The sequence below is a fragment of the Ovis canadensis genome, chromosome 1 (genome assembly GCF_042477335.2).
Source record: "Ovis canadensis isolate MfBH-ARS-UI-01 breed Bighorn chromosome 1, ARS-UI_OviCan_v2, whole genome shotgun sequence".
NCBI classification, from domain to species: Eukaryota; Metazoa; Chordata; class Mammalia; order Artiodactyla; family Bovidae; genus Ovis; species Ovis canadensis.
In genome coordinates this window covers 275,289,840-275,309,144 of record NC_091245.1, presented here as the reverse complement: position 1 = coordinate 275,309,144, position 19,305 = coordinate 275,289,840, and the positions used below count along the sequence as shown (strand labels likewise).

The 19,305-nt window shown below is 39.7% G+C and overlaps 1 protein-coding gene across 2 annotated transcripts in view; it reads left to right on the top strand.

The window, feature by feature from the left end:
• The window catches only part of COL6A6 (collagen type VI alpha 6 chain), a 124,415-nt gene that overhangs the window by 53,879 nt on the left and 51,231 nt on the right, over nucleotides 1-19,305 (top strand). For both annotated transcript variants that reach the window (XM_069568296.1, XM_069568290.1), the window contains exons 20-23: nucleotides 1,022-1,075; nucleotides 7,505-7,540; nucleotides 9,440-9,502; nucleotides 11,084-11,146. In XM_069568296.1, the coding sequence (XP_069424397.1) occupies nucleotides 1,022-1,075; nucleotides 7,505-7,540; nucleotides 9,440-9,502; nucleotides 11,084-11,146 (216 nt within the window). The remainder of the gene's footprint in view (nucleotides 1-1,021; nucleotides 1,076-7,504; nucleotides 7,541-9,439; nucleotides 9,503-11,083; nucleotides 11,147-19,305) is intronic.

Here is a 19,305-nt window from a genome sequence, read left to right as displayed (position 1 = left end):
ACACATTCTCTCTTCTGAATCTGATGCAAAGATCTAACCTCTGATTTAAAATGTAGGGCTAGCTGGTAGAAAGCACTAGCAAAAGAACGCCTGGCCTTCCCAGGATCCAGAGGACACATGTCCTAGAAAGATATCATATTATACTTGGTACCTAAAAGAAGCAGAGAGAGAATAAGATCTGGTAGATATCTACAGGCCACACTCTCAAGGCACGTCTCTTGAGATTAGTCTTATGGGATAGCATACATCTAAATCTGACCACGTACGCTTGTTTTTCAGAACTTTAGGAAAACAATTGTCTGGAAAATGTGTGTCACTGGATTCATGGTGGGGAAGTTCTTTGGTGATTCCACCTGTGAGAAAGCCCTTTGGGAAAAGGCTTAGCCTCCATTTCAGGCTCTGTTCCTTAGCCGCCCTGTGGCCTCAGCTACTTTCTACAAGCCTCTGCTTTCTCATCTTCAAAACTGGACAAGTAGCCTGCTTTGGAAAGGGATGTGGGAATTCAGTGACAGAGCCTGCCACATCATAAACTTCCAGAGAACGTTACCTGTCATTTTTTATTAAGTGGCCAGTGTGTGTCTTGTATTAGACTCTATCTCCCCTTCTCCTACCTTGGGAGGATGTGTATTGGGAGAGTTTATTCAGATGAGGGTGCTAATTAGGCTGTTACACAGGTTAGCCAGACAGAACAGGAAGTTCCAAGAGAGAAATTCACACAGGTTGTAGGCATCCCATCACACGGATGATTCTATGGCAACACAGCGGGGACAGTTCGGTTGAAATACTCTTAACTAACAGCCCAAACACAAGTTAGATGGTGGTGATGAGCAGATGGAGCCACATCCTGCACTCAGAGAGGTGTGATCTGTGGCTGGTGGGTTAGGGCCTCATCTCTCAGGGAGGATAAGTCTAACCTGTGTGTCCCCATCCACCCTCCTGGGAGTGCAACGAACCAGCATTGAGGAGCACACATGTCTGAGCCGTGTCGTTACTGTCAAACCTCTGTCTGTTCCTTTGACAGGGAAGAAGAGGCTGGCCAGGGCCCCCTGGAACTCCCGGCTCCAGAAGGAAGACAGTAAGGACCCACATAGACAAAGTGGCCCGCTCTGGAGTGATGCAATGGCTAGTGGTGGGGCGGTTCCCCGGGACTTACTACCCTGGGGAAAACTGACTCAGGGCGGAGCTGGCAAAGGACGCAGGAAGGGCCCTGAAGCCAAGGCCAGACAGTGCTGGCTGCAGGGGAGATTACCACATCGGAGGAAAGCACTGCCCAAGGAGAACGCAAGAGTAGCCAACTAGGGGAAGAGTAGTCAAAGTCTGGCCTGCTCACTAGCCCACTGAGGTTTGAAGTCCAAGGCTCCATTCCTCTGCCAAGTTTTATGACTGCTTAGAAAAGTCAGTCCTGATGCGAGTCCTCTGGTCTCCTTTCCATTTTCTCTGACTCGCAAAGAAGAGGACTGTGTTCCAAGATATAAAAATATTTTCTTGGATGAACTATAATATATGGTTCTGTGAACTTCTCCTCAGAAAACAGAATGCATAATGAATGCAATATATTAAACTAGTTTTTATTTGTGCTAAATTTTTAAATGTTATAAATACATATTTTACTGAGATATACTTGATAGATAATATTAGTTTCAGATGTACAACATAATGATTCCATGTATGTATATATTACAAGATGATCACCACTCAGCTAGTAAGTCTAGTTAACATCCATCACCACACATAGTTATGATTCTTTTTTTTCTTGTGATGAAAACTTTTTAAGATCTACTCGGTTGTTGGGTAGTTGCTTTGTTGTGTCCCATTCTTTTATGATCCCATGGACTGTAGCCCACCAGACTCCTCTGTCCATGGGATTTCCCAGGCAAGAATACTGAAGGAAAAAAAAAAAGGAATACTGAAGAGGGTTACCATTTCCCTCTCCAGGGGATCTTCCTAACCCAGGGATTAAACCCGTGTCTCCTGCACCGACAGGCGGATTCTTTACCCCTTAGCCACCAGGGAAGCCCTTCTACTCTCTTAGCAACTTTTAAATATACAATATAATATTATTGGGCTTCCCTAGTGGCTCAGCAATAAAGAGTCTGCCTGCCAATGCAGGAGACACAGTTTCAATTCCTGCATCTGGAAGATCCCCTGGAGAAGGAAACAGCAACTCACTCCAGTATCCTTGCCTGGGAAATCCCATAGAGAGAGGAGCCTGGTGGGCTATAGTCCATGGGGTTGCAAAAGAATCGGACACAACTCAGCAACTACACAATGACATACTATCGTTGACGACAGTTATCATGTGAGGTTAAGGGAAGTGAAAGTCGTTCAATCATGTCCAATCTTTGTGACCCCATGGACTAACCCGTGGAATTTTCCAGGCCAGAATACTGCAGTGGGTAGCCTTTCCCTTCTCCAGGGGATCTTCCTGACTCAGGAATAGAACTGGGGTCTCCTGCATTGCAGACAAATTCTTTACCAGATAAGCTATCGTGCTATACATTAAATCCCATGACATTTATTTTCTAATTGGAAGTTTATGCCTTTTGATTTCCTCTACCCATTACACACCATCCCCCCCCCCCAACTCCTCATTTCTGTTCTCTGTATCTATGAGTTTAGCTGGTTGGTTTATTCATTTTGTTAAGATTCCACATATAAGTGAGATCATAGGGTATTGGTCTTTTTCTGATTTATTTCGCTTAGTGTCATTTCTTCAGGACTCCCCTGTAGCTCAGATGGTAAAGAATCCTCCTGCAATGCAGGAGACCCGGGTTTGATCCCTGGGTTGGGAAGATCCCCTGGAGAAGGGAATGGCTATGCACTCCAGCATTCTTGCCTGGAGAATCCCATGGAGAGAAGAGCCTGGTGGGCTACAGTCCATGGGGTTGCAAAGAGTCAGTCACGACTGAGCAAGTAACACTAGCGCCTTCAAGGTCCATCCATGTTGTCACAAGTGGCAAGATTTCCTTCTTTTTCATGACTGAATAATATTCCACTGTGTGTGTGTGTGTGTGTGTGTGTGTGTGTGTGTGTGTGTGTGTGTAACACACGTGGTGGGTATATCTTTTTGAGTTTGTGTTTTTGTTTCCTCTTGATAAATACCCAGAAGTGGGATTTCTGGATGATATGATATTTCTATATTTAAGTTTTTTGAGGATACTCTGTACTGCTAAAGAGATTATATATAATATATGCCTATAAAAACATATCTGAGAGCAAAATTAGGTCACTTGCTTATGAAACCTTTTGGGATCTTTGTTGTTATTTTTTTCAATAAGTACTTTTTAAAAGAGTTTCTATGCTTGACTTCTTGGAAAATAATTGACATTATAAAATAAAATCTTTATCCATTAAGAAAATATAACTTTAATAAAATATACTTAAATACCTGCATTGGGTTCTGAACCCAGTGTCTCTTCTTATGGTGCAACGTTTTCTTTCCATTCTTTATTTAGTTATCCAGCCTTTTCCAACTTCCTTCATCCAGCCCTACTCACTACACATAGTGATAGATGTTAACTAGATTTATTAGCTGAATGATGGTCTTCTTGTAATATATACATGTATGGAATCATTATGTTGTACATCTGAAACTAATACAATTTTAACGTTTTAAATTTGAGGACAAATAAAACCTAGTTTAACACATTGCATTATTATGTATTGTATTTTCTGAGCAGAAGCTCATAAAACCAGCTACTATATTCCAACAGGAAAATATTTTTATATGTTGGAACATACTTTTCTTTGTAGGACAGAGAAAAATAAGAACAGGGATTATGTTTAAAATGTGCAGAATTTAATTGTTGGGAAAGCCCTTTCTAATGCATCTAAAGTTTTTAAAAAGTACATTTGCTATTTATTTGACTTTCTAAAAGGGTGGAGCCAGTTTACATACCCCAGGAAAGTATTTTGAACTTAAAGAATATCATCCAAAAAATCCTGGCATGGGAGATGAACTTTTCTTACTTTATAGAGGCGATAATCTCTCTGGAGGATAAGGCAATATCACCACCTATTAGCTAAACCACACAACTCCTGAAAAATATGTCCCCTTCTTGAGTTATGGATTCAGCAGCATCATTCAGGAGTAAAAGCAGAATTCCACCTCAAGATGGTAAAGTCAAGGGATTTTTTTATACTACTGCACTTCTATGCAACTCACCAAAAACAATTAAAAAAAACTTAAAATGAATTAACAAAAAATGACCACAACTTCAAGCCACACATGATGACAAATACTGGCCAACTATTTTATTTTTTAGAGGCTTTACTTTATTTTGTGGAAATACAGTCGATTGTGGTATTAATTTCTGCTGTACAGCAAAGTGATTCAGTTATATGTCTATGTATATATCTGTGTATTTCTTCTCATATTCCTTTCCATTATGTTTTCTTACAGGATATTGAACATAGTTCCCTGTGCTATAAAATAGGATCTTGTTTTCTACCCATTCTATATATGATAGTTTGCATCTGCTAATCCCAAACTCCCAGCCCATCCCTCCCCCCAAGTGCCCTCCCCCTTGGCAATCACGAGTCTGTTCTCTATGTCTGTGAGTCTGTTTCATAGATAGATTCATTTGTCTCCAAGTTTAGGTTCCCACATAAATGATATCGTATGGTATTTGCCTTTCTCTTTCTGACTCACCTCACTTAGCATGATAATCTCTAGTCCGTGCATGTTGCTGCAAATGGCATTGTTTCATTCTTTTCTATGGCTAATATTCCACTGTATGTATGAACCACATCTTTTTCTGTGCATCTGTCAACAGACATTCAGGTCCCTTCCATGTCCGGGTTATTATCAGTAGTGCTACAATGAACATTGGGGTACATGTGCTTTTGAATTTATAGTTTTGTCTAAATATATGCCCAGGAATGGGATTGCTGGATCATCTGGCAACTCGATTTTTAGTTTTTTGAGGAACCTCCGCGTTGTTCTCCATAGTAGCTGCATCAATTTACATTCTCACTAACAGTGTAGGAGGGTTTCCTATTCTCCACAGCCTTTCTCCACAGCATTTGTTATTTGTAGACTTTTCAATCAAGGCCATTCTGACTGGTGTGAAGTGGTTGTTGTTGAGTCACTCAGTCGTGTCTGACTCTGCAGCCACATGGACTGCAGCACACCAGGCTTCCCTGTCCCTCACCATCTCCCAGAGCTTACTCAAACTCATGTCCATTGAGTCAGTGATGCCATCCAACCATCTCGTCCTCTGTCGTCCCCTTCTCCTCCGCCTTCATTCTTTCCCAGCATCAGGGACTTTTCCAATGAGTCAGTTCTTTGCATCAGGTGGCCAAAGCTTCAGCATCAGTCCTTCTAATGAATATTCAGGATTGATTTCCATCAAGGTTGACTGGTTTGATCTCCTTGCAGTCCAAGGGACTCTGAAGAGTCTTCTCAACACCGTAGTTCAGAAGCATCAATTCTTTGGCATTTAGCCTTCTTTGTGGTCCAACTCTCACATCCATACATGGCTACTGGAAAAACCATAGCTTGGATTATGGACCTTTGTCAACAAAGTAATGTCTCTACTTTTTAATACACTACCTTGTGGTCATAACTTTTCTTCCAAGGAGCAATCATCTTTTAATCTCATGGCTGCAGTCACCATCTGCAGTGATTCTGGAGCCCAAGAAAATAGAGTCTGTCATTGTTTTCATTGTTTCCCCATCTATTTGCCAAGAAGTGATGTGACCGGATGCCATGATCTTAGCTTTTTGAATGTTGAGTTTTAAGCCAGCTTTTTCACTCTCCCCTTTCACCTTCCTCAAGACACTCTTTAGTTCCTCTTCACTTTCTGCCATAAGGGTGGTGTCATCTGCGTATCTCAGGTTATTGATATTTCTCCCAGCATTCTTGATTCCTGCTTGTGCTTCATCCAGCCCAGCATTTCACATGATGTACTCTGCATGTAAGTTAAATAAGCAGGGTGACAATATGCAGCCTTGACATATTCCTTCTCCGATTTGGAACCAGTGCATTGTTCCATGTCCAGTTCTTAGTGTTGCTTCTTGACCTGCATACAGATTTCTCAAGAGGCAGGTAAGATGCTCTGGTATGTCCATCCACACAGTCAAAAACTTCAGCGCAGTCAGTGAAGCAAAAGTAGACGTTTTTCTGGAACTCCCTTGCTTTTTCTATGATCCAGCAATGTGAAGTGTACCTCCTTATAATTTCGATTTGCATTTCTGTAGTAATTAGTGATGTTGAACATCTTTTCTTGTGCCTGTTGGCCATCTGTTTTTCTTCTTTGGAGAAATGTCTATTAGGTCATTTTTCAATTGGGAGAAACCCATATTTCTGTCTTCCCCTTTCTTATGGCGTCTGATATAGTCTGCCTTGTAAATATTTGTAGTATTTATCTCCTCCCCACTAACCCAAGTGGTGAGGACCTTCTGAGGTCAAGAACTCTATGTCACCTTTATGATCCTATGGTTCCCATCCTATATACTTTGTGGATAGTAGATGTTGGATAGATATTTTTCTAAATGAAACTGCTGTGAATTGAACCAGAAAAGATAAAACCCTTGTGTGAAAGGAGTAGAGAAAACTGCTCTTCATCCCTCTGATACGGACATTTCGACAGTCATCATTTGGTGTTAAAGAAATAAGCCTCTAATCATATCCCAGACACATAGTCTCTTTCCTAAATAACAAGAGATTTTCACTGAAACATAATTAGAAGAATTTAAAAATTTCAAGACCAGCCTCACATAGAAATTTGACTTGACTATCTCAAATAAGTTTCCATTACAAAAATGCCTGATATGTATTGAATTTTACAAATCCTGGATATCAGTCATGCTATAATCTGAGTTAGACAATAAAATGTCTTTGTCTCTTGAAATATTGATCTAGAAATACTCAGATTTTCACGTTATATTTGACAGTAGCAGGAAAAATCCATGTAGTCTAGCCATTTTTTTTTATCAAGTATTTTGTTAACATACTAAATTGAGTAATCTTGAGTGCTTAAGTTGATCTTTCATTTTTGACAGGTAAGCATATCTGACTTCTTGAAGGGAATGAGGGATAAAATTAGCTCTGCTATCATTCACTTCTGAAGTCAATCTATAATAATATTGATGAATTATCCTAGTGTTTCCTCTGGCTTCCTGCCTTTTGGCCATTGCTACACTTAGTTTCTGGCTTACTTGGTAGCACTCTGGAAAAGTGAAAAATACAGTTTGAGTCAGCCAATTTTGGTGCTTATGCTAAGTTCTAGTAGTAATTTAGTAGAGGATGCATTACTGACCCAATCTGTTCCAACAAGTATGTATAGATTTACATTGCCTATGGTTTTATTCATCTATTGCCCTAGGATAGAAATTCAGAGTTGGCAATATTTTGCTTTCATGGTGCAGTCAGTAATTTAAAGCAATATGTGGTGACTTTTTGTTTTAGTGTCAATGCCCCAAGGGGTCTGTTATTAATTTAAGTTAAACTTTAAAAATAATTTTTCAGGGTTAATGATATCTTCTTTTTTCCCTACTGTAGGCAGCTCATGGCCAGAGGGGACATACAGGCCCACAGGTACAGAGACCTTTATTTATTTATTTATTTATTTTTATTTTCTAAGCTTCCAATGATAAACAATGTGTGTCCAGTCAAGGAGCCTGAATAAAGCCTTTGGAAAGTCTAAGTTTATTCTGCTTTTTGATAATATTGGTTGTGGAATCAAATTTGGGAAAACGTTTAGGCTATAACTTAAAGAACTCAAATCTTTAGAGACAATTAAATATGATTTTAAAAATTTAAATTGATTGAAATTGATTTAAAAAATTAAATTTAAATTGATTTTAAAAAACTCTAAATATTAAAGATAAGAAACAATACTTGGCCCAAATAGTATTAAATTTAACTTTGTTTGGATTTCAAATACAAACTCTAGTAATTCCAGTTGTTTTCAGAAAAATAACCTACAAGTTTATGCCTAGCTGTACTGTGATTATAAGACATTCCAGATAGACAAAGACCAAGAATTTACTATCCATAGATGCTACACACACACACACACCTTTCTTTCAAATTTTTGTTCAGTTAACTCTGAAACCGTATTCATAATTTGCATAAATGCCTTTTTAACCAAGAGAGTACAATAAAACCTTAATACAAATTGGATAATCCGAATGTTTTGTTCAAAAGTTGACCATGCCAGCTGTCATATCATGTCCCCTTTGTACATGCTGGTGATACATTATACATGAACTTACAATATTTATAAAAGAGCAGTAATTTAGAGTTTTACAAAATTGAAGAAGCACACATCCTCAGACTGAAAATATAATAAGGATAAATAATAAATCTATTCACAATCACATCATCGTAAAACTCCATCATGTTAAGGAAACATCGCAAACACTACCAGAGAGAAAAAACATTTTTACCCATGAAAGGAATAACCAATTAGAATTGCAGCAGGCTTCTGCTCAACAATAACACTTGCCAAAAACAACAAAGTAGGTTTTTGCAAGTGCAGAAGAAAAATAACCTACAATTTTATACCTAGCTATACTATGAGTGATTATAAAACATTTCTAGGTAGACAAAGACTAAGAATTTACTATCCACAGATGCTACACACACACACACACACACACATACACACATACTTTTCAAGGTTAGATTGCGACAAAATGGATAGCAAATCCAAAAAAAAAACAAATAGCATGAAGTGAATCAGATAAGATTGGGGAAAGAAAGTGTTGAGAAATTTCCTCTTTATTATTTCTAGGAAAAGGCACCAGTGAGGGACGATTAATCTCATTTAAGTGTGTAACAACTGAGACATAAATGAAGGCTATCCAGTTGTCTAAATTAAATATTTTAATCTTATTTGAAATTCTTATCTGTGACACAGTTCAAAGGCAATGTGAAGGGAATGCTCAACTTTTGATCCCTAGCTATTTAAGTATTTAAATATAAATATAATATAGTATTTGAATATAAATAATAATGTAAGATAGATGCATGGAGATCTTTTAAGAAAATGTGAAGTAAATTGTGAGTTTTTTTAGTTCAACACCCAAGTTTGGTACAGTATATAACCAGTGTTACAGGCAAGTTGGGTACAGTATATAACCAGTGTTACAGGCAAGTTTGGTACAGTGTATAACCAGTGTTACAGGCAAGTTTGGTACAGTATATAACCAGTGTTACAGGCAAAGAAGGGAGTGTGTGTTTGTGTGTGCATATATGCACACACGCATGAGGTGTTTGAGGAATGAAAGTAACTACACCAACATATTAAGCTGCGGTTATCTCCCCTTGATGAGATTATAGAAGATTTTTGTTTCCCTTCTTGTATTTACATTTAGTTTTCAAAGATCCTGCATTGCCATTATGATTGAAAAGGTATTTAGAAACTTGCACATAAAGAAGACAAAGTTTCTCAGAAAATAATGTTAACAGTTTGATTCTCCCTCCCCACAGGGGAAACCAGGCATCCCAGGTCCAGATGGACTTGCAGGGTCACTGGGGCTTAAGGGCCCTCAGGTATGTAACAAGACTAATCAGCCTACGAGAACAGAAGGAAGAATCTGAACCCTTATAGAATACAACCTCCTTGCAAAAGTACAGATGTTTCAAGTTTTCAGAGTAATGAAGTAAGGAAGCAATACAGTCTTGACTTGTATAGCGTTTGTACATGTTGCTGATATATATGAACTTACAATATTTATAAAGAGTTTTTCCCGGTCAGGAGGTGAAAAGGAAATGAACTCTGGGCAGCAGTCTCTGTACAATGGTCCAGGCTGACTAGTGAATCCTAGGGAGACCTTGAGCCAAAGAAAATTCTGGGCCTCAAAACTGGGAATTTTGGTCAATTTAGCTATGTATCTGGATGCCTGTAATGTAGAAAAGTTGGCTCTACCCAGCAAAGAATAGAACTGAGGTCTTCAGTGGGGGTGATGTATAGTCATCTTTCTAGCTCACTTCTCTAGGGAGCTGCCTCAAGCACTTTTTCCTTTGCAAAGAACAAGCCATGGTTGGCTCTTAACACTGGTTACATGAGGGGTAAGGAAACATGCCAGAAAGAGCAAAATGTTGCCTAAAGCAATCATGAGAAGGGAAGGGAAGTCCTCAGAAATGCTGAACAAAGGTCAGGAATAAGAAAGTTAAAATATTTTTTTTCTCTCTAAACTTTTACTTTTGAAATCTTGAGAAGTAAATTTAATCTTTGGCAAGTACAGGACAGCAATGATCCTGCAGCTTTTCAAGGTTGTAATCTATGTAGCTAAAAAAATTTAAAAAGGAAGTAACTTTTATATGTTGTCAGCTTACTGCATGGAAGTTGGGCAATATATCCTTAAACATCAGAGGAGAAAGTTAATCCACATTTCACAGCAGTAAACAGTCTACCCCTTAGACCTCTTATTGCTTTCTAGCTTTTGTTTGTCTTACTTGGCAACTTAGAAATGTTCACTTTTCTTACCTTCAAGTGAGAAATATTTGCCACTGGGATTGAAGGGAATCATTTCAATAGATTGGCTGGCTTTATTTCATGCTAAACAAGTAACACTACATCTCCTCATCCATTTTAGAGGCAGTTGCTTTTTTATGACATAATTTAAAATGAGATGCAAAAGCCAAACACGGTATGAAGATTTCTCTGCATAACATATGGAATCCAAAATTAATAGAAAACATAATACTCCAGATGTACAATTATCTAAATCTTGTCTTACAGTGTGCTAAGTCTTATTTATGACAAATCTTTAGTGTGGTTATTAAATAGAAAATCCACTTAAATATTCCACTTTCAGATTTACATAAGTAAAAATTACTTCTAAAGTAACAGATACATGAATTTTGGTACAAAGATCCTTTAGAATAATTATAAGGCAATACTGGAAAATTGAGCTGTTCAGTGTTTCTTCACTTTGACTGAAAATGCCAAGCCATTTAGACACTAGATTGGATCCTTATGCCTTGGAGACCGATCAAGACAGAACCAAAGGCATGAACGGAGTTTTCTTTTCAATTTCTGTCCACATTACTGACTTAGCATTTCCATTTTTAATACTTAAGTTAATGTTCTCTTTTTGGGAGAAAATAATGCTAATTCTCTATATGTAGGGCCCAAGAGGAGAAGCCGGAATGAAAGGAGAAAAAGGGAATCTGGGAAGTAAAGGCCCCCAGGTATGTAATGAGAGACAGTGACTGCACCTGGCTCTGATGTGGGCTTGCGTGTGGATGTCCTTGTGGTTGCCTCTCCTCAGATGGAGTTATCTACTGCCTGTGAACCAGCAAAGTGTATGAGGTTTGACCTTGGCACTCAATATGGTGGCCACATCATGTTCTGGTCACTGCCTTGCAGAGAGGGTGTCATTACGTCAGACACAGAGGCGAAAGATAACAGCTCAGCCATTACTGTGACCTTAAGAATTCCTTCTTTATGTAAATCAGGTCACATGACTCACTAATCCCAGTTCTCAGGGGCTTACCCTTGCACTCAGAATACAAGCTACTTCAGTGGTCCTCAGCTAACCACACATAAGAATCTCCTGGGAGGACTGTAAAACACCCTCTCCAGACCACTTAAATCCAAATTCTCCTCGGGTGGTTCTAACATATACACCCAGTATTGGAAGTGACTGTCCAACATCAACACTTCTTCACCTTCAAGACAGTGAACAAACATAAAGAACTTAAATTGCAGATTCTGGTTGAGCAGGTGTGAGATGGGGCTTGAGATGCTACATTTCCAACAAGCTCCTAGTTGATGCCAGTGCTGCTGGTCCCTAGACCACACTTTGAGTAGTAAGTCTCCTACCTGCTATCATAGACTATATTTTCTTAGCTTAGCCATTTCTGAAATGGGCAAATTTAATCCATTTTATCCTACTGTGGGCAAGAATCCCTGAGAAGAAATGGAGTAGCCATCATAGTCAACAATGGAGTCTGAAATGCAGTTCAGTTCAGTTCAGTTCAATCGCTCAGTCGTGTCCGACTCTTTGCAACCCCATGAATCGCAGCATGCCAGGCCTCCCTGTCCATCACCAACTCTCAGAGTTCACTCAGACTCGCATCCATCGAGTCAGTGATGCCATCCAGCCATCGCATCCTCTGTCATCCCCTTCTCCTCCTGCCCCCAATCCCTCCCAACATCAAAGTCTTTTCCAATGAGTCAACTCTTCGCATGAGGTGGCCAAAGTACTGGAGTTTCAGCTTCAGCATCATTCCTTCCAAAGAAATCCCAGGGCTGATCTCCTTCAGAATGCAGTGCTTGAATGCAATCTCAAAAATGACAGAATGATCTCTGTTCCTTTCCAAAGCAAAACATTCAACATCACAGTGATCCAAGTCTATTTCCCAACCACCAATGCCCAAGAAGCTGAAGCTGAATGGTTGTGTGGAGATCTGCAAGACCTTCCAGAACTAACCCCCCAAAAGATGTTCTTTTCATCACAGAGGGCTGGAATGCAAAAGTAGGAAGTCAAGAGATACCTGGAGTAACAGGCAAGCTTTGCCTTGGAGTACAGAATGAAGCAGAGCAAAGGCTAACAGAGTTTCGCCAAGAAAATGCACCGGTCATAGCAAACACTCTCTTCCAACAACACAAGAGACATCTCTACACATCAACATCACCAAATGCTAAGTACCAAAATCAGACGAATTATATTCTTTCCAGCCAAAGATGGAGAAGCTCTATACAGTCAGCAAAAACAAGACCAGGAACTGACTGTGGCTCAGATCATGAATTCCATGTTGCAAATTCACACTTAAATTGAAGAAAGTAGGGAAAACCACTAGGCCATTCAGTATGACATAAGTCAAACCCCTTAGGATTATACAGTGGAAGTGATGAGTAGATTCAAGGGATTAGATCTGATAGCCAGTGTGCCTGAAGAACTATGGAAGGAGGTTCATAACATAGTTTAGGAGGCAGTGATCAAAACCATCCCCAAGAAGAAGAAATGCAAAAAGTCAAAATGGTTGTCTGAGGAGGGCTTACAAATAGCTGAGAAAAGAAGACAAATGAAAGGCAAAGGCAAAAAGGAAAGATACATTTATCTGAATGCAGAGTTCCAAAGAATAGCAAGGAGAGATAAGAAAGCCTTCCTGTGATCAATGCAAAGAAATAGAGGAAAACAACAGAATGGGAAAGACTAGAGATGGCTTCAAGAAAATTAGAGATACCAAGGGAACATTTCATGCAAAGATGGGCTCAATAAAGGACAGAAACAGAATGGACCTAACAGAAGCAAAAGATATTAAGAAGAGGTGGCAAGAATACACAAGAAAATTATACAAAAAAGATCTTCGTGACCCAGATAACCATGATGGTGTGATCACTCACCTAAAGCCAGACATCCTGCAATGTGAAGTCAAGTGGGCCTTAGAAAGCATCACTACAGACAAAGCTAGTGGAGGTGATGGAATTCCAGTTGAGCTATTTCAAATCCTGAAAGATGATGCTGTTAAAGTGCTGCACTCAATATGCCAGCAAATTTGGAAAACTCAGCAGTGGCCACAGGACTGGAAAAGGTCAGTTTTCATTCCAATCCCAAAGAAAGACATTGTCAAAGAATGTTCAAACAACCACACAATTGTGCTGATCTCACATACTAGCAAAGTAATCTTCAAAATTCTCCAAGTGAGACTTCAACAGTGTGTGAACTGAGAATTTCCAGATGTTCAAGCTGGATTTAGAAAAGGCAGCAGAACCAGAGATCAAATTGCTAGCATCCATTGGATCATAGATAAAGCAAGAGAGTTCCAGAAAAACATCTACTTCTGCTTCATTGACTACATTAATGCCTTTGACTGTGTGTATCACAAAAAACTGGAAAATTCTTCAAGAGATGGGAATACCAGACCACCTTACCTGCCTCCTGAGAAATCTGTAGGTCAAGAAGCAACAGTTAGAACCAGACATGGAAATGTAGACTGGTTCCAAGTTGGGGAAGGAGTACATCAAGGCTGTATATTGTCACTCTGCTTATTTAACTTATATACAGAATACATCATGTGAAATTCTGGGCTGGATGAAGCACAAGCTAGAATCAAGATTGCCAGAAGAAATATCAATAACCTGAGATATGCAGATGACACCACCCTTATGGCAGAAAGCGAAAAGGAAGTAAAGAGCGACTTGATGAACATGAAAGAGGAGAGTGAAAAAGTTGACTTAAATTCAGCATTCAGAAAACTGAGATCATGGCATCCGGTTCCATCACTTCATGGCAGATAAATGGGGAAACAATGGAAACAGTGACAGACTTTATTTTCTTGGGCTCCAAAATCACTGCAGATGGTGACTGCAGCCATGAAATTAAAAGACACTTACTCCTTGGAAGAAAAGTTATGACCAACCTAGATAGCATATTAAAAAGCAGAGACATTACTTTGCTGACAAAGGTCCATATAGTCAAAACTATGGTTTTTCCAGTATTCATGTATGGATGTGAGAGTTGGACTATAAAGAAGGCTGAGCACAGAAGAATTGATGCTTTTGAACTGCGGTGTTGGAGAAGACTCTTGAGAGTCCCTTGGGCTGCAAGGAGATCCAACCAGTCCATCCTAAAGGAAATCAACCCTGAATATTCATTGGAAGCACTGAAGCTGAAGCTGAAACTCCAATACCTTGGCCACCTGATGGGAAGAACTGATTCATTGGAAAAGACCCTGATTCTGGGAAAGACTGAAGCCAGGAGGAGAAGGGGATGACAGAGGATGAGATGTTTGGCTGGCATCACCGACTTGATGGACATGAGTTTGAGCAAGCTTCAGGAGTTGGTGATGGACAGGGAAGCCTGGCGTGCTGCAGTCCATGGGGCTGCAAAAAGCTGGACATGACTGAGCGACTGAACTGAACCAGACTAGCTCTTTGTCTTTCCTTCTAAATTGTAAGCTCTGGGAGAGCTAGGACTTTGTCCCAGAGCCCAGGATAACAGTGCTGCCACACAACAGAATCAATGCATATTTGTATAATGAATCAATTATTAAATGAATGAATGATTCTCAGTGGGGACTTGTGCTCAGGGCTCACATGAGGATAAAGCAAATCCATTACTTCGTGTCCATTAGTTAAACTGGGCAGTGGCCCAACATTTAAGGGGATATGTTCATCTTCAAAAATTTTAAGAACCTCTTTGCATGAATGTGTATCTAATGACACAATATTTAAAAGCATATTAATTACTGTTCATAATGATATTGTTCCTAATTTTGATGGATGTGCCCCTTCAAAAAGCATGGAAACCTTAAAATTACATGTAGAACGAAACTAATGAAAAGTAACTGCTTTGCATTCACATCCTTGAATCTAAAAAAGCTTGCTGGCACCACAAATTGGGATTTTAAAATAACAGTACGTGCCAAAGGAAATATATATATATATGTGACAATTATATCATCTGTTTGTGTGAAATATTGAGATGTAGATTGGTTGAAATCCAGAGCTTGATAATTCCCTTGCTCTAGAATCCAGAATTTTATCCAAGTGGCTATTACTCAAATAAGGTATTTCATTTGCCGTGTAGCATACTTCTACTGGGTGCCCCTTAATCTCACCTTGGCAGGTTTGGTCATATCATAAATCATCCAGCCTCTTGGCATTGCCAGTTGGTCAAAAGGCACCACCTCCCTCTAGCTGAGCTCTTCTGTTTACCTGCCTGGAAAGTATGGTTCCTTTCTTTCTTTGCTTTTCTTAAAACACCTTTGTCAACACGGTGAAAATACCATTTCAAAATGTATAGAATTTTCTATGCTTAGGATGTGATGAACTGGATCTCAAAATTATTGCTTTCAGAGGAAAACCATGGGAGACAAACAATCCAAGAACAAGAGAAAGTTATTCTTTATTGGCTTTATAAATCCGCCGACACAGGCTTCACAATGTTTCATAGCACAAGGACCAGCGTCTCAAATGGAAGTAGATGAGTGTTTCCTAACTGAAGTCTTTTAAAGTTTTTCTTAGGATGTACAGTTAGAAAAAGGGATGTGATTTTTGTTGATGGTGTCCTGCAGACTTAATTGATGCACTGTTGAAGCATTCTGCATAAATCAAACGTGCTAATGCAGTCAGGAATATGTGATAAAAGAAATACAGTCCATAGCATAACGAAAAAGAAGAAAGAACTTTGAAAGAATGGCATATTCTTTTGTACCTTCCTTTGTTCCCTTCTTGTTTGGTTTACTTTTAAGCTCTTTGCTAATGTAACCAATGCCTAGAAAAGAAATGGAAAATAGATGCAAAATACTAATTCCAGTTAGAACTGGCACTGTTCCTTGAATACTTAGACTTATTAGTGAGATAATCACTAGCATCATATGAAATATCAAGGAAGGTTGAGGTTATCCAGTGCCAATTTGGAATACAAAACATAATTTCTACTGTAGCTTTTACAAAGCCTAGCATAGTAGTCAAGGGCACAGAGTCTGGAGCCAAGCTGCCTGGGTTAGATTGCCAGATTTGTACCTTCTTAGCTGTGTGGCCTTGGGTAATTTATTTAACCTCTCTGTGCCTCAACTTTCCCAGATGCAAAATGAGAATAGTAATAATATCTATTATAATTATATACTGATAATCGTTATAATACCACACTGGATTATTGTGAAAGTTAAATGGTTTAATATATATAGGAATTTAGAATGATGCCTGCATTACAATAAGCATCATATAAACATTTATTACTACCATATTGTATCAACATTACCTAACAGGTACATTCTATACCCAAGGCACGCTAATGCCCATCCAAGGAAGGCCAGAATAGTAGTATCTCTATGGCAATACATAATCTGTCTCACAATGGTTAAATTTCATCAGTCTGTGTAGTCTAGGTCGGATCATCAACCATTTCGTTCACTCACTTGACGAACAAGCACTGATACACTCTTCCCGTGGGTCAGGCCCGACAGTGAAATAAAGGCTGAGATAGACACAGACCCTAGCCCCAGATGCTCCCAATCTCATAGAGGAAACTCGTGCAAACACATCATTGAGAGGTGATATGCTGAACATTAAAATAGAATTATACCCAGGGGATAGAGCAGTGGGAGAGAAGGTGGAGTTTAAGGAGGAGGACAGTGGCTTAGCTTTTATAGGATAAGGAGGTGTTTTCCAGGTGAGCAAGGGAGAGACAGGCATGGGAAAGGAACTGTGTTGTACAAAGAGAGATCAAGGTGAATCTGGGAAGCCATAAATGGTTCGATGTGGATGGAGTGTGGGGTACACCAAGAAGGATCGGAATACCAAGAGTGTGGGGTATACCAAGAAGGATCGGAATACCAAGAGTGTGGGGTATACCAAGAAGGATCGGAATACCAAGAGTGTGGGGTATACCAAGAAGGATCGGAATACCAAGAGTGTGGGGTATACCAAGAAGGATCGGCAGTTGAGCGCAGGGGCTGTCTCCTAGACTAGAACTGTCCAGGTCAGCACCTTCTTAGGTGTCTCAGCGCGTGTTCTTGCATTAACCCTCCCCTTGCTGCTCTCTTGATTTTCATTTTCTCAGACTTAGCTCATATCTGGCTCTTCCAGAAGCTGAGAATTTTACCTCCTTGAGGTATTCCATCCCGGCCTGATATCTGCTGGTTGTGAGTGTAGAAAGAATTTTACCCCCATAAAAATAGTGAGACGGATTTCTTTTCAGTGTGGAAAGGACCCACGTCTTCTGCCCCTGCCCTGTCATAGCCTATCCAAAGTCAACATGTTCTTGGCAGTGTCCCAGCCATTTATCCCAAACTCCTAGTGCAACCCTCTCTGATAAGATGCTACCTAAGACATTAAGAAAAGAAAAAACAACATTTAAGCTCTAAGCATCTCCTTTGTATCCTCACTTAAGCAGTTGTGATTGCCAAGGACTCTGTGTCAGAGTTGGAGGCTAGATCGCCCATGTTGGAGGTTAGATCTGCCCCAGCCTCCTGCATCAAGTTTGGAGATTCACGTTTTTAAAACTCCAATCTCAGATGGTACATGTACGGTCAGAGTTGTGAAATCCTATCTGAAACATGGGCCTCAGAGTGGCTGGGAGTTCAGTCTCTAGAGACAGAATTGAGTTCAGTTCCCATCTCATCCCCTTATTAACTGAGTGATTTGGGGTTAAATGCTTTGAGAATCTGTTTTTAACTGGCAAAATGGTGTTAGAAACATGTATCTCATTGTACTGTTGTAAGGATTGAATACGTCTATATATAAATATCCTGAAGGGAATGGCTACCCACTCCAGTATTCTTGCCTAGAGAATTCCATGGACAGAAGAGCCTGGAGGGGTACAGTCCATGGAGCCGCAAAGAATATATACATCTCAGTACAATGCCTTGCCCAAAATAAATGCTCAATAAAAGTCCAACATTACAACAAAGCCGATGGAGATCTGACCTCTAACCAATGTCCTTTCCTTTTCAGTTCAGTTTAGTTCGCTCAGTCATGTCCAACTCTTTGCGACCCCGTGGACTTCAACACGCCAAACTTCCCTGTCCATCACCAACTCTCAGAGCTTGCTCCAACTCATGTCCAGTAGGGCTGATGCTCTGGGCGCCTCTTTATTCTCCACAGCTGCTCTTCATCTCAGATCAAGTCAGTTTTTTGACTCGATATCTTGGGAGTCACAGGGAATTTTCCTTCTCTCCTTTAGAAACATGTCCCTTTTACAATCAGCAGTATTTGAGTGGGTGATATATCTGGGTAGCAATCCACTGAAGCTTGAGCGCCACTCAAGCAGTCACAGACCCCAGTTTGTGTGATCCGGCCCAGGAAATAGAATCAGGTTTTCTGATGTTCTGATTACAAATCTGTCCATTTCTACCCATCCAAGAAATCTTTTACTTTGGATGACTTTCAAACAGGATAATCTCCCATTGTGCTTGTGTGTGCTTGTAGGGACTATACATGAGTAGCTCTGAGAAGTCTGCTTTGTCTCAAAGAGCTCTTTATGTCTAGGGGAAACACAAAAAAAATGAGCTCTTAAATAAGACTTCCAATATATCCCTCTTGCCAAGGAAAAATAAAAACTACTTTAGAAGTATGTTTCATGTACATGTGAAATACATACAAATTTCACATGGAAAACCAACAAGTTAAACACACTATTTCATCCCTCTTGGGGACCATTCTTGGATAAGTGGATGGATAGATAGAGGCATGGATGGGTGGACCGATTGGTTCTACATACAATACTAAGTTCCAGAAATGCAAAGTCAATAAGACATGTCCCTTCCTTCAAGGAGTGTCCAGGCTGGCATCTAGTGGATGAGTGAAATAAATGAACAGCTACATACAGAGCAGAGGAATCTGTGGGACAATTATGAGATCCAGTTCATCCAGGGGATTCAGATCTTCCTGAAAAAGT